Source organism: Medicago truncatula, chromosome 1, assembly GCF_003473485.1.
Source record: "Medicago truncatula cultivar Jemalong A17 chromosome 1, MtrunA17r5.0-ANR, whole genome shotgun sequence".
NCBI lineage: Eukaryota > Viridiplantae > Streptophyta > Magnoliopsida > Fabales > Fabaceae > Medicago > Medicago truncatula.
This window is the reverse complement of record NC_053042.1, coordinates 30,185,570-30,201,580: the sequence shown is the minus strand read 5'-3', so window position 1 is coordinate 30,201,580 and position 16,011 is coordinate 30,185,570. Positions and strand designations below refer to the sequence as shown.

Sequence of the window (16,011 nt, the reverse complement as noted above, 5' to 3'; positions counted from 1 at the left end):
TGGAACTAAATTTTATTCTCTCCGTTTCAAAATGAGTGTTGCTTTAACCAATTGCACACAGATTAAGGAATGGGATTAAGTAGTCAAATGTCATTGCAATTTTACTAAAATAACCTTATTTTATAAGAACAAGACAAACTTAAAGTTGCATTGAAAATTGTGTGAGAGAAAAAAGTTAGAGTATTTATTAAGGGTAAAGTTGGAAGAAAAAAATTTAAGTTGTATTGGAAATGTAAAGTGACATTCATTTTGAAACAATTTTTTTTCTTCTAAAGTGACACTCATTTTAAAACGAATGTAGTACATAAGTATTGAAATATAAATGCTTCTACTTTCATCTCACACTTTTTACGTAATCAATTTTACGGAATCAATTCATGCAACTTTTATTCTTTTAACCGCAAAACTAAAGGTACACTCAACTGAATTGTTAACGATCATCTAGAAGGTACATTGTCTAAATTTTAAAACAAAATAATTTTAAATAAAAAAATTTAAACAAAATATATGTTCTCAATATGCTAACCATCCAATTTTCTAATAAAAAATATATATTTTAAGATTTACTAAAAAAAATATCTTTAGAATATTCATTACCATATTCCTCTAAAATAAAACCGAAATTACAAAATAGTATTAAAAAATAAATCAATACCAACAATACACTCTTCCTAGACAAATTCTACATTTTTAATTTAATTTTTTTGACTCATAGAAAGAATGAGATTAAAAATACAATTTTTTTTTTTAAAACAATACACTCTTTCTAGACAAATTCTACATTTTAAAATTCATTAACCATAATTTTATTTTTTGACTCATAGAAAGAATGTGATTAAAAATACAATTTTTAAAAAAAATGGTCAAAAAAAAAAAAAAAAAAATTCATAGGAAAGAATCATGATTCACATGACGCCACAACAATAATAATCATAAGAAAAATCTTTTAGGCTACTAACCGGCCGCCTTCCATGCTTACAAATGCATGATTGTTGTGTCAGGTTTTGAGGCACGTCCCCCTACCCTTCCCCTCTTTTAATCCCTTCTGTCCCTTAACCTTTTTCCATCTATCTATAAATTAACACCTTCTCTCCCTCACTTCCTCATTCACTCACAATTTCTCTTCTCTTCTATTATCACATTCTTCTTCTCCCAAAAGGTGATCATCTTTTTCTTAAAGTTCTTTAGGATTATTAGGATCCCCCACCCCTCTCTCTCTCTCACTAATCCTCTCTTATCTTCATACTCTCCTTTCATAAACCAATGTAGCCAACATTGTATTGTTTGTTTAGAACAATTTCATTCTAGATATCTCAATGTTGAGGCTACATATCATAACCATCTTCTTCCTTTTTTGTGAACCATGACCATTTTTCTTAATATTTATTTTAAAGATGGTTTCTTTGTCTTTCTCTAGCTATAAACTTCTATTCTTTATTAGACCAAGATTTTCATGTTCATTTTTTTTTTTTTATTCTATTTAACTTTTGAGAACTTTTGTGCCACTTTTGTCTCTATTGGTGATATTTTAATTTTTGTTACATAAAAAATGTGTTTATGCATAAAGACATAAAAACACACATAGGATCTTAGTACAAAACTTGTCTCTTTTTACGTAGGAGTTTTTTTTTACCCTTTTCTTCTCTCTTGGGATACCAAAAAGAAACCTTTTTTTCTTCTGCTTTCAAGTGAGTGCAGTGCAGGTTTCTCACCTATTAATCACCTTCATTAGTTTTATTTTTCTTTCAGTCTAGTTGTATGGTCTATTTATTTGACATTGTGGTCCATAAACTCAATTGTTTCTGACCTCCACCCACCATGCTTTTTTCTCTTGTTATTGGCTTCTTTGTTTATGTGTCATAATTATATCTACCAAAGTAAATCATAAAGCAACAATTTTTTCAAGAAAAATTATTAAGCTTGTTCTATTATTTGTTTTTTTTAATGTTCATTGTCACAAGACACAAATTATTGTTTGAAAAAATATCTTTTTCCAGTCAAAAAATGATATTAATGACTATTTTACGATTGTTTGACCGGTCAAACTCTTACGACATATTTTTACAATATAATATAATATATATGATCCTATTTGTCATGTTTTGATACAAATATTCTTTTTTGGTTTCAGGGTAACTTCAGAAAGTTCTGAATTTTTGTTGCCAGTGATGGAAAAATTGAACTCAAAGCTGTACTTGGAGAACTGTTACATTATGCAAGAGAATGAGAAACTTAGGAAGAAAGCAAAGCTTCTGAATGAGGAGAATCAGGTTCTGCTATCTCAGCTGAAACAGAAGCTTTCAAAGGGTGGTAGCAGCACTCAGAATGGCAATGGTCCAAGCACTGCTCTTAACCTTGGTCCAAGCAATCCAAGTTCCAACAATTAAGAAGCTTCTATGCCCCACTAGATAATAATAATGTGCAAAATTTTCTCTTCCTTTTTGGTGTAAAACAATGTTGGAAGTAGTAGTAGTTGCATTTTCTATTCTATCTAGGACAATGGTATAGTAATTGTTCTCTACTAAGAGAACTTTTACTATTATTTTCATGTTTAATTATTATTTCTTTTATTGGGGGGGTTTATATATGAATTTCTGGAATATAAGGTTGTGTATGATCATATGATGTATTCAGTCTTATCTGCTAGAAAGGAATATAATTTTATTTTATGTTTAGCTCTCTTTGCCAAACTCTATTTCTCACTCTATTTCTCACTCTTTGCGATCAACATTGCATGTATTAATAAATTGAATTTCGTCATCCGCAGATCAATCTCAACCATTAATTTAAAATCTGGTGATTCAAATTTCGTATTCAGTCGATCATTGATGTAAATCGGACAATCATGATCAATAAGTGGGCATTTAAAATTATATAGTAATAAGATATTATGAATTTACTAAGTTGTCACACATGAATGTGATGAGTTATAATAATGTAAACTAAATTTTCCATGTGATGATTACCATAACATGTATGAACCTGTTCCATGAAGCAGAGCAAAATGATATTCATGATTCATTGTGTCATGTTACAAGATTTGTTTCATTATTCATAAAAAAAATGTTTCATTCTTTTCAGTTGAGTTGACAAACAAATAGCTCAATATCCCAAAAGATAAAAACATGAAGTTCATGAAAAATAAAAGGGTTACAAAAAAGTGATATTTTTTGATACCATATATACACATTTTTGATGTAAAATTGAAAATGAATACGAAGGATGACGAAAATGGCTTATCATTCAGATTCTGTTTGAGGAGAGGATCTAATCAGAAATGAAAGTCAATGAGGATTCATTTGAAAAACAAAGGGTGGTTTTTGAATAAACAGTGGTAACCTATCAAATTCTAGGACATGACGTTGTCAACATATGTTTGACTGTCTGAGTTGGAAAGGGATGTAAATCTATGTTATGCAATTTAAGTCTTCTTTAAAACTTTGGTCATTCAATTTTGTTACAAGTCTCTTTTGTGTGTCATGCCATTTAAAGGTATGTAAGCCCCAAATTAGCACCTAAGTCACAAAATTTTAAGAACTAGTTTTCATCTAACTATATTAGGTAGCTGTTTTTTTAGTGGTGAAAAAGGAAGAACGCACTTTAAAGTAAAGCTTTAATGTTTAGTTTCACAAAAATAACGTCAGAAGGATATTGGAACACGAGAAATTGAAGGGTAATGTAGTTTTAAACACACCTTAAAAGTATTTTTACTCGATAAATTTAAGAGATTCTTAATATTGAAATTAGGGGCGATAAAATGGATGAATTGGATGGTAAGTGATGGATCAAAACAATTTATTAATCTATTAATATTTCATTAAAAATTCTAAAAATATAATCAATCCATCCTTAAACATAAAATCATCTGATTCATTATCATATTTTCAAGGGACGAATACCCGTCCAATTTATTTATAAAGTATATTAAAAATTATAGTTTTTTAATGGATACATTTTTTTATTTAAATTACACTTTCAATGGAAGAAAACAAAATAATATATCATTTTTTTTAATTTAAAAAAAAGACTAACTTGTTAAATTAGAATATATTTAAATAATTGATTATTTAATAAACAATTAAATACTCAATAAAACTATTGATGAGGAGATGGCGGTCAACTTTAACGATGGTCAACACCGGAGCACAATAAAGTATATTAAAAATTATAGTTTTATAATTGATAAATATGTTTTTGATTAATTACATTTTCAATGGATGAATACAATTTCTTTTTAAAAAAAAAAAAGAAAACAGAAAATATCTATAAAAAATAACAGAAAACCATTAAGAAAGAAAGCAAAAAAAAAAAAAACGTATCAGTTTTATTTTAAAAAAAATAATAATAATTTTGTTAAATTGGACCGACTATATTTAAATAATTTAATATTTAATACAAAAATTTAAAAACAGTTAAATATCTAATAAAATTATTGATGAGGAGGTGGCGGTCAACCTGAACGATGGTCATCACAGGAGCACGGTGCTCGCCAACTACAAACCTATGGGGATCATAACCGCAAATGGAAGAGCTTTGACCATCTCAAGGTGAAGCTCTAGTGGTCCACAATAGAGCCCTGATGTTGACTGGCGGGTCTTCGACATTAACCACTACCATCAATAGTTTTTTTTTTTTTCGTTTTCTTTTCAATTTTTAATATATTTTTAAAAATATTAAATTATAAACTAATTTATATATATATTTTATAAAATCAAAAGCATAATAGAAAAATATGCTATCTTGATATATGATGGTTGGGTTAATTAAGTAAATGATCCTTATAATACGACTTTTGAGACCACATCAACCACATTTAAGCATGATTTCCACAATATTAAGAATCATAATACGGCTGCAACCGTTATTTGAAACCCTTTGTGTGACTATTATGTGTGTGTATAAGCTTAACAAGTGTTAGTTGGACATAAAATTTTCGACACTGTATCTCGATGATAGGGTTAAATTCACTCTGATTTGTAAGGCCGGAGGAAAATCTCCTGAGAATTGAAGAGAAGGGAAATAGATTTAATTTCATTGATGATTCTAAAAGAGGGAGTACAATATCTTATATAGTTAATATTATTCTATGTTCTTCCTAACAAGCTAGTGAGTCATCAATCTTCTAGCACTAATGAATCACCACTTAATAGCAACATAGTCACTCCACTTTTAATGATAATTTATGTGGTTCTCCCTAACTCATTGGACTCGATCTTTGACCCTAATTCATTGCAGCCCATATCCTTGTTCATATCACTCGACGTTGTATATTTGTTCCATGTGAAGATCACTCCCAGGGAGAGAGAGAACAAACAACAGAAGAGCAAAAAAAATTCAAAAAATTAGAAACGGTAAAAATATGGTGCATGTGCTCAGATCATAGTAAAAAACATCTCTAAATTTAAAAGGATTATGACACTTGAATCTCGAGAATGTATGTCTTTTATAAATACTTTTGAGTTCTAATGTCTTTTCTACCTTGCACTGTGACACCATCCTCTAATCTCAAAATTTCATTATAATTTTTTTTATTTAAATTTGACACCTTATTTTTAAAAGAGAACAAATGTGTATATATAAAAAATCGTGTTCTAACTCATATTGTGAAGTTACTTAAAAAAATAAAAACTCATATTGTGAACTTTGTTGCATCTCTATATTCAAAATACAATGAGAATATGTCTAATCAAAATTCAAGGAAAATCATAATTTTCTTCGTGTGACCCCTGCATCTCACTCACTGAAGCTGACCTCTTAAGGTCACCAAACCATGTCACAAGCTCAGAATCTCAATCTTGATATAAAATTATGGACCATGGTATCATGACTAAGATTCCCTTTGAAGACCCAAAAGTCAGCATAAAATCTATATATATATATATACTCCCTCCGGTCTCAAATGTAGGGGAAAAAAAAAAAGTACACCAATTAAGAAAATGAATTGATTACATTGAAGTCATGTTAAAAAATGTACAACTTTTCCAATTTTGCCCTTGTCATGTTTTAGTAATAATTAATGATGGAGTGGGTTTAAGTAATAATTACTGTGCACGTGTATGAAAAGAAAGTGACTTTTGAACTCATGGAGATAGGGTAACATGAAACAGTATGGGAGCATGCAGCTTTAAATTATGAGAATGTGATTTTTAACAAGGGTAAAATTGGAATAGTAGCATTTATTAGGTTGCTTTTACTATACTTTTTCTTACATTTGAGATCACAATTTTATTTTATTTTTCCTATATTTGAGACCGGAGGGAATATATATTTAATAAACAAGACAAATAATGATGAAAAACATATATATAAATTAACATATAGTAGTGTACGTAGAGTTGAAGTATAACAGAACCATATGGCCAAATCAAGAGGTGCCCCGGAGGAGGACCAACATGTACCTCTTTGATTCAACTTACTTTGTATTAAATGTTTTGTTGAAATTATACTCTATGTTACAGAGTATCTGCAGCCTCAAGATTCTGCCATCATAACCATATCTAAAACTATATCACATACTATATGGAGTTAAGTTACAACGTGTTTGATAAATAAAATTAGAAAATAAAGCATAATAATAAAATAAAAAAGACTAAAATTATACTTTGTCTTTTCTACATAGATTTATTATTATATTTTCGTGATAAAAAATTAGCTCATTTAGAAGTGAAGTTTACTACTTAAGAAGTTCAAGAAAGCAAAAAGTTGAAATTTTGGGTTCTTGGGGTGGGGTGAAGGAAAAGAAGCATGCAAATCAAACTACCATATGATTCAAAGTTTGCTTAGAAGGTCAAATGGCACTTATGGGATCCACCAACACTGACACCATACAATTGTTGCAAAGGTTCATTTTTCCCAATATTTATCACTAAGGTAGAGAAAATGTCAGGTACTGACTCCAGAAATTTAGCTAAATTTTGTGGCTGGGTAAGATAAAATTTGGACAGTTCTTATAATAGTGGGTCCCACTTAAGTGCTAGAGTATGAAGTGTTGGTAAGGATGTCAAATGGTACTTCTCCACTCCTCGTCTCATCGCCTAAAATGCCCCACCACAAAGCGTCCCAGTTTCCGATGGATCTCCGTCTGTATCTATTCGAATAAAAGAAAGTGTGTTAACATATATAGGATTTTTGTTAAAGTGCGTTAGACATTAAATATGAACATCTCTCTCGTTTAAAATTTGAATCTTGATTCATCGCGATAAGGTGGTGGATATGATCTTCATCTTTGTCCCCGAACTATTTTGAAAATGACTTTCTCCCTTGTCTCCATCTCTGCAGAAGAAATTCTTCGTCCACGAACCCTGAATGGGACACTATCTCTGTGGGCATATTCAAATGGCATCCTTAAATATGAGTAAGGAATCTTACATTAGATGAAATAACAAGACGACGTGGTGTCCAACACCTACATGTTGCTCTCAACTCAATGTAAAATATAGGCTTAAATGTGAAAATAGTTCCTGCAAATATCTGACATTTTGGTTTTAATCCCTGAAAAAATATTTTTTTGATTTTAGTCCCTGCAAATATAGAAAATTTGGTTTTGATCCTTGGTATTTTGTTTTAGTCATTGTAAAATTGATTCATATTGGATTTGGTCCTTGTAATATGTAGAATATTTAATTTTAGTCCCTCAAAATGAGGACTAAAATGAATATTATAGGGACCAATTTCAATATGAAATGATTTTACAAGGATTAAAACTAAATACCAAGGACCAAAATCAAATATTCTATATTTGCAGGGACTAAATCCAAAAAAATATTTTTACAGGGACTAAAACCAAAATGTCAGATATTTGCAGGGACCATTTCCATATTTAAGCCTAAAATATATCTTGGCGAGTTTTAGCATGGGGTAATTGTGAAATTGCCCCATCTTAGATCAATTTTGTTTTATTTGTTGTTACATGTACACCCTGCATTTTATTATTCTGTGTCAAATCTATAGGGAAAAAATTATTATTCCAAGAAAATAATGCAGTTTAGCAAGTCACGCAAATTCTTTGAAGTGTCTATGAAAATAATGCAGTTTAGCAGTTTGTTGTATGTATTAAATTTAGAATTCTGGAAATATTATTCCCCAGAAACATTATTCTCCTGTTTGGTAAATAATTTTATTTTCCATGAGGAAAAAAAGTGGGAAAGTCATTGCAAATCATATTCCCAAAAATAACACCTAAAACAAACCTAAGGATTCCCAATGCCACATTCTCGGGAATAAAGTGAGAAAAATCGATTATTAGGAGATTTACAAATGCAGAGCCTAAATCAATATAAAAATCAATAAACACTGCACAATCATATCTTGCTTTGTGAAGTCGTTTTGAAAAGAACAAAAAACATCAAGACGAACATTCTTGTTAGTTGCCATTTTTTGCAATTAGAAACTACGCCATAACTTAAAAGCCTACAAACAAATTTTAACTCGGAAAATTTACCCAAAGCATAAAATGAGTAAATATTTTTGTAAATGGTACTTTGACAAAGGTAGCATAGCTTACATAATGAAAACTAACATTTACATCAAGGACATTCATATTCTTTCTCTCCATGAGCAGTATCCTTGCCAACAACTGCAATTATCAATTCTATCATTATACAAATCTGGGGCTGTCATTGGGAAAAGAAGCCACAGGAAGCCAAGTAATCCCATTATGGATGCTATACTTACAATCCCTGAAATAACACAAACAAACGTTAGAGAAATATAGGAAGACTTGGCAGAAATAAGCACTACAATTCAATCTTCATGCTAGAGAAATCCATGGCTAAACTTTAAAATAAACATGATTTCACTCAGAACCGTAAAATGATTTTATCTTTGATTCACGATTTGTGTACAATTACTATTAACCATGTGATGGGACTCCACACTCAGAACCGTAAACTGTCTTGGTTACTCTAATGATGAGACACTTTCTTATTTACATACAGCTTATCTGATCCCTCAAAAACTTCAGTACCACAAAGTAACAGCATTTTAAGATGGTTAAAACTTATCACTAATAATTTATCACAGATACATACATGTGAATCCCTTGCTAGTTGCTACATTCTACTTTGTCTATTCTTTTCTTCATATTTTTTCTAAACAATTTACAATTCAAAGAGTTATGGAGAACTATAAAAGTAAGCTACTTCTAAAAATTTCAAAACCTAAACCTCTTTTCAAAATTCCAACTGAAAACTAAATCTATTCCGATAAACGGAAGCACATTATTTGGCCAGAGTGAGTTGACAATAATTCAAGAAATAAAGATACAAGAAATCAAAAGCAAATACTTGAAACGAAAAACAAACAAGAAAGTAGTTTGGGCTCCAATTATAAGCAGAACATATTATTTATACACAGATTAAGAATAGTGGTTAACCTCGTTTAGTTTTCTTCATATAACCAAAACTTAATTGTATTTCCTAAACCACCCTTTCTTTTCATTTAATATTGCATGGGAACTTGTTTCTTTGAAAGATATTTTGAGAGTTATATCATTAAAGATGGTGATGTTAGTTAGATTTTGCTAATATTTTGGTCCTTCAACTAAGACTGCGATTTTGCTTAATTTGAGTCAAGAGTATGGGGTAATAACAATAGAAGAAAGGAAATATAATATACACATACATACCACTTCTCTGTGAATACAATACAGGCAGGCCCATAAAATTACAATATACATGAGCAACTAATGGAGCAGCAAGATTCCCTGCAAAGAACAAGCAGAAAACAAATATAAGGGAAAGAAAAAGGAAAAGCATGCGCCCAGACTCAGAAAGGACTATGTTGACTTAACAGTAGAAATGAGCTACTATCAAAGAATATCTTTTAGAACTTATCCAACTTGAAAGCTGTATAGCCATATAAGTTCATAAGAATAATAGGACTACATGAAGATTGAAGATGAAAAGTATGCAGCCATGATATTATATTTATCTCTTACTTATCATTTCAACCTGCAACGGAGATAAACTATGCAGAGACCGGTTCAATTACATGTACCCACCAAATAACAAATTGATAATGTAGTATTCTTTTACTTGAGAGGGTCACTTCAATTCAAAGGAGAGAATGAAAGATATATCCACTAATGTGTAAATTGAATAATAACCTTTGCATTTATATAACTAGCAGTTTATAATTACAGAAAAGATGTTATGCCTTTTATATTTGACTACATTAACTTTTCTGTCTAAGTGTGAAGTGCAGGATTAAGGTAACTGTTAACTTCTATTATGTCATTAAATTATATATGCTATCATTATATAATTTATTATTTTAAATGCAATGTTATAATGTACCTAATTTTGTGTTTCAGAAGCACATTCTCATAATTGAATACTAGTCGGACCAGACATATATCATAGCCATAACCTATAACATAACCATAGGTCAACATCACATACCAGTTCGAATGAAAAGAAAAGAAGCATATGACCCAAAGACAACGGTGTAGCCAAGCTGGAGTCCTGTAGACATGATTCATTTGGCTGTGTAAGATTACTATCCAACAATACTAAGTTTAGATTTATGAAATGTTCCAAAATCTCTCAAATTCTCAATAATATAGCATGCAACCATGCCATGAAGACTTTCATAAAACAAAACCCCGGAACTTGATGAACAATGTATTAATGTGAACATTGAGAATACCTATAACCATAGCAGCCTTCATTATTCTGTAGTTCTGTTTGGTGTATATCTCCATGAAATGATTTAAATGAGCTGCAAACCAATCATGTGTTAAAATTTCTAGTTAAGACTCACGCAAATTGCATTTGTAAATGACAATAATATTAGCAAAGGTAAATTATGTTCTGCACTCTACAATCAAATGGAAGTTTATAAAAAATAGTGATTTTAGTTTGCTATCAAAATTTTATCTTCCATATGTGCTGTGCATAATATGCAATAATTTCATTGAAGTGTCAGGAACTACCAAACTGTTACTATGCTTACAGCCTTACATCTTAAGACAACTGTTGAATTTGGTGTGTATATGCAGGTTACTTTGATGATATCATTCCTTTTTGTGAGGGTAATCCTTAATCTTAAATTTTTATTGGTGTGCCAAGGTTGATTATAATATAAATGCAGCCAGACATTTTTTAGTATATATTAATATTGCCTCTCTTTTTATATCTCCATAGTAGCACATATATTAATAAATGCAATAAAAGATCCTATTTTTTAAATCATTTTCTAACTGCTTGTTCCTGTTATAACTTCTTCACTTTTAGACTTTTAAATAGTGCACTAATTTACTGTGAACATAAGGGTATAATTGAGAAAATTTTATCTTAGACTTAGTTCTAAATATATCGATAAATAGGAACAGACTTGTTTTCTTTCCATAGACAGATGAAAAGGAATCAAAGGTATACATTTAAAATAAAAAAATCAGACAGTTATTTACTGGCCACTAAGTGCTTAAAATACACATACACCCATACCAATTAGGTGGATTCTAGGGTGAGGGTTCAATTAAGTCCCTCACCGGTGGACCATGAAGAAAATACCGTTTGATTGAATCAATGGTTGAGATTTATTGAAAATAATATTGAGAACATCTAGACATTTTAACATACAATCTTGTCCCTCAAAAAAAAAAAAAAACATACAATCTTGTCCCTATTATATTTCTTCAACTCCCTTGAAATATGTAAATCTAGAAGATGCTTGCAGAAAACATCTACATCCATTTGAAAATGAAAAACCAGATATGGGAAAGTGACAGAAACCCAATTTCTTGGTGTTGATAACTATTGTGTCAAAAGAGAAACCCCTAAAATTTGAAACTTTAATACTTCATGTTCATGGTGAAAAACACAACAAGAATAATGTTCGGTTATGGACTTTTAACACACAAACAAATCAATTGAAACTTTGGTTCAAATGAAGGTGATAAAAAATGGGCATTGAACTTGTACCAAAAAAAAAAAAAAATAACGGCCTTTGAACTTTAAAATTGTTTGGAGGAACATTGCAAAATCATTCTTCTTTTTTTTGTTCTTAGCAAACATATATAAGCAAAGAGAACTAATTAAAGTTGGAAGTTTACAATTCTTCAATTTTCCAGCAAAATCATGTACGCAATTGAAAAGGAGGTAGATGAAGAAGACATAAGGGCATGGTTGTGTGTGAACATGTGTTGATGGTCTCATTTTTTATTTTAATAAATCTAGACCATTAATTAGATCGAAGGGTATTTTTGTCATGGTTCACCGGTGAGGGACTTAATTGATCCCTCACCCTAGAATCCACCTACAATTAAAGGTACCAAATGAATCTTTACACACTACACCTGCACATAATGAGGATCCACTTCCAGCAGGAGTAAATTTTGTCATAATTACTTCGTTTAATAATATTTCGTACATTTTAAATTGAACTGTCAAATTAAAAGTTTTAATTGAGAAGATCAAGTCTACAAATTTTCATGAAAATTTAAAACTATTTGATGCTTACTTCATCAAATAGCTTCAATTTCAATGTAACATATACTATACTTTCTAAAATATAAGTAAAAAATATCTCCTATATAGTAACATATTTTGTAAAGAATTAATAAACAAAATATGACAAGAGTTTCTCTTGGAGTACGTGGATCGAAACACAGATAAATTAACTTATATCATATAAGTTAATTTATTGATTTTACAAGTTAGAAGAACAGTTATTGACACGTTATCACTAAAAATAGTACGAGAAATGGCACAAAGAACTTGAGCTCTAATAATAATTTACACCACTATTCAAATCCCTAACTGTATACTGCAAATTACAATGGGTTTTGATGGCTTCTCTTGAAAAAATTTGAACTATTAATGCTAAAGCCCGTGAGATTCTCATGTATAAACAAGAAAAGAAAATGATACTCTCTAACCTTAGAAAACAGATACAATTTCTAGAACTTACATAAGCTGAAGAAAACGGGGCAAAGAATCATAGCACTGTATGGTTTAAACCCTGCACAGAGAAGTATAGGAAGCATGCACGCCCTAAACACCAATTCCTCAGTAAGGGGTGCCTGTTGTTCAGTATATCATAACAAAAGATTACCATGTTGCATATGAGATGAGATGTGAAAATGAACCCATAAAACACACAACACCTAAATTGCATGTGCACTCATAAGTCAGCAAATAGTATTTACTTTTATAATACAACTCTCATTATAAGCAGCATACAAAATTAAAGTAAAAGCTTAGTGGCATGCAGTTGGCGAAATGTTCACAAAAGCACAATAGCGATAATGGTACTAACCACAACATAGTTTCGCCAAGTCAAAACATTTGATGAAATTTCAGAAAACCAGTCAATAAATCTCGTCACAGCACATTTAAGGGAATCGATGGAAATCTCGCCACCAAAAAATGAATGTTGCCTCCAAAAATCAAACAACAGAAGAGACTTGAGGAACAAAGAGCCAGCATACATTAGAGAGGTCAAAGCAAGAGGAATGAACACAGCCTGCCACTGTTTCATACAGAAAACAGTATTTCAGCAAGGAAATTTAGGAACGAGTGACCTTGTTTTCCCAATCTGCATACCACAGAAAGAGCATAATTTTGACACCACCAGTCCACAGAAGACAAAACAAAACACACTTCTACTCTATCACTGTGAATGTGATAGTGATACTCATACTCACCATGTGATCCACTCGGATGCCATAAACGCCCAAAATGTATGGCAAGTCCCTAGTTTGCACCTGTAACCACAAAGTAAATTATCATGATTAATGATACGACTGATGATTTACAACATATACATGTCATAAGAGTAAATTAAATCAAAGGAAAAATGCAAATTAATTCCTAAAGTTTCACCAGTGTTGTCAAAATGGCGGCTATAATGTAGCAGAATTTTAGCAAACCACTATTATGGTACACGATTTAGTACAAAATATTGCCAAATAGCGGCTATAGCACTATTGCAGCATAGCATAGATATAGAAGAATTTTAACAAACCGTTATTTAATGTAAATTGTAATCCGAAATTGAGATAACACTAGGTTTCATTCTTATAAGATCATGTCTTGACACCTAAAAAAATACATTTCTCCCTAACATATCAAAGTTGTAGTAAGCTAATTCTTTTCCATTTAAAAGTAAATAACTAGTTTCAAATAAACTATCGAAAAATTATTTTGATAAAAATTATATCAATTGGTTAGGCCCTATGAAGCAAGGACACAGATACCGACACCGCTAATAATTTGAGAAAATAACATAATTCAGTGTAATATATGTGTCAGTGTGTCGGTGTCGGACACAACACGTGTCCGACTCCGGGACGGACACACCTAATGAGAGGAGTGTCCGTCCTTCATACTTATGCCAACCCATGGGGGTTTAAACTCTAACTACAGATAATAAAGACATTCACAATACTACTTTAAACTGCATAATATACAAACATTTGAGCATAAAATTAAAAACAGTAATTAATTAATAAATTTAAATAAGCTAATTGATTACTAAAAAAGCTACAATAGAACAAGTGATTAACGGGTTGAAATGTAAAGAAATGAAAAAAGAGAGGGAGCATACATACGGGAAGGATGAGAGGAGTGAGGAAGAGAGAGATAGTGGTTGAAACGACAGCGCAAAGGAAGCGTCGGATCATGAAATTGGTGAAAGAAGAAGGAGGTGGGAGACGGAGGAGGAAGGTGGGAGCGTATAAGGTAACGACGTAGAGCAACGCCATAGCAATGCAAGCGAGGACTGAAATTGGTTTGGAAACGGCGTCGTTTTGGAGGTCCATGGTGAAAGCTTGTTGGAAACCTAGAGAAGGAGAAATGGACATAAGTTTGACTTCTTTGGTACGATTGGTACTTTCGAACGTCGAGAACTGATTTGGGTTTGGTCAAAGTGAAGTGGCGCTAGAGGAATTCACGGGTGTCTGAGTTCGAATCCCGTCCACGGTATAAAATATGTTTTTTTTTTAATTTTTTTTTATTTTTATTTATTTTTTAATTTCATCATTTATGCATATATATATATATATATATATTTTTTTTAATTTAAAAAAAAAATATGCATTTTGTTAAATAAGTCAAAATGATGAAATTTATTAAAATTATAATGAATCTTAATCAGCACAAGCACAAGGAGTTTTAGACGAGGAGTCTTAAAATAGCAATATACAAAGGATAAATGAGGAGTCCCAAATAAAAAACTCATACACTCGTGCATCAAAGACAATAAAAAAACATCACAGTCAAAGACAAACTTCCTCAACAAAATAAACAAAAGTTGTACCAAAATCTTCAAACATCATCACAACTTTATGATGCTCGCACACAACCCCCGAACAGCAATGTAAAAACCTACAAAACAACCTTTGAAAAACTATCGAGAATAAAACCTCAAACAACACCATTAGCTCTCGTAAACACCTTCAAAAAACATAACCACCACCAAAAACCACCATTAGCCGCCACAAGCACCACCAAAAAAACTAGCACCACCACCACCACCAAAACTGTCATTAACCACCATAAAAACCACCATTAACCCTCACAAAAAACAACACCAGACACCATGCGCATCACCACTAAAAACCACCACGAGCACCACCACAAAAGACTCAAAATCAGCACCATCATGAAAACCACCATGAAGCACCACAAACCAACGCAACCAAAGATCCATCGAACCCATAACAGGTCATAAGTGAACCCAGATCTGATCCATCACCATCTATGTTTCGAGTAAACATAACCTCCATCCACCACCGAGAGAGAAAACGAATTTGATATCATCCACCACCTATGCATTATCCCTTTACTAAGTGAGTTAAGCTCTAGGGGATCAAAATTGAGTATTTTTGGTTTTATTTTTTATTTATTTTTTAATGAATTTTGGATTGATTTTTCAAAACTGAACTGATCGGCATACATATACTTTAATACTTAATATTTTTTTATATTAATATGATATATTACATTAATTTATTATTCTTTGGCTTTTTAATTGTTTTAAAAATGCTTATTAGTATTTTATTTTACT

General features: G+C 31.1%; 2 protein-coding genes across 4 annotated transcripts; one reads left to right on the top strand and one right to left on the bottom strand.

The window, feature by feature from the left end:
- The first annotated feature begins 1,075 nt into the window (after positions 1–1,075).
- LOC25483842 (protein LITTLE ZIPPER 3) lies at positions 1,076–2,675 on the top strand. Of its 3 annotated transcripts, none has more exons than XM_013612555.3 (2): positions 1,076–1,159; positions 2,132–2,675. In XM_013612555.3, the coding sequence occupies exon 2, from the start codon at positions 2,169–2,171 to the stop codon at positions 2,385–2,387; it is 219 nt and encodes a 72-aa protein (XP_013468009.1). In that variant the 5' UTR covers positions 1,076–1,159; positions 2,132–2,168; the 3' UTR covers positions 2,388–2,675. The 3 variants fall into 3 exon arrangements, with proteins under 3 accessions (XP_013468009.1, XP_024631227.1, XP_024631228.1); XM_024775459.2 differs by lacking the exon at positions 1,076–1,159 and adding an exon at positions 1,622–1,703; XM_024775460.2 differs by lacking the exon at positions 1,076–1,159 and adding an exon at positions 1,642–1,688.
- Positions 2,676–8,274: 5,599 nt separating this feature from the next.
- On the bottom strand, positions 8,275–14,889 carry LOC25483841 (CAAX prenyl protease 2). The gene is made up of 8 exons (XM_013612554.3): positions 14,555–14,889; positions 13,649–13,708; positions 13,261–13,473; positions 12,913–13,024; positions 10,648–10,719; positions 10,401–10,463; positions 9,626–9,703; positions 8,275–8,678 (listed from the first exon to the last, which is right to left on the bottom strand). Exons 1-8 carry the CDS (start codon positions 14,804–14,806, stop codon positions 8,536–8,538), a joined length of 993 nt encoding a protein of 330 aa, XP_013468008.2. The 5' UTR covers positions 14,807–14,889; the 3' UTR covers positions 8,275–8,535.
- Positions 14,890–16,011: the final 1,122 nt, after the last annotated feature.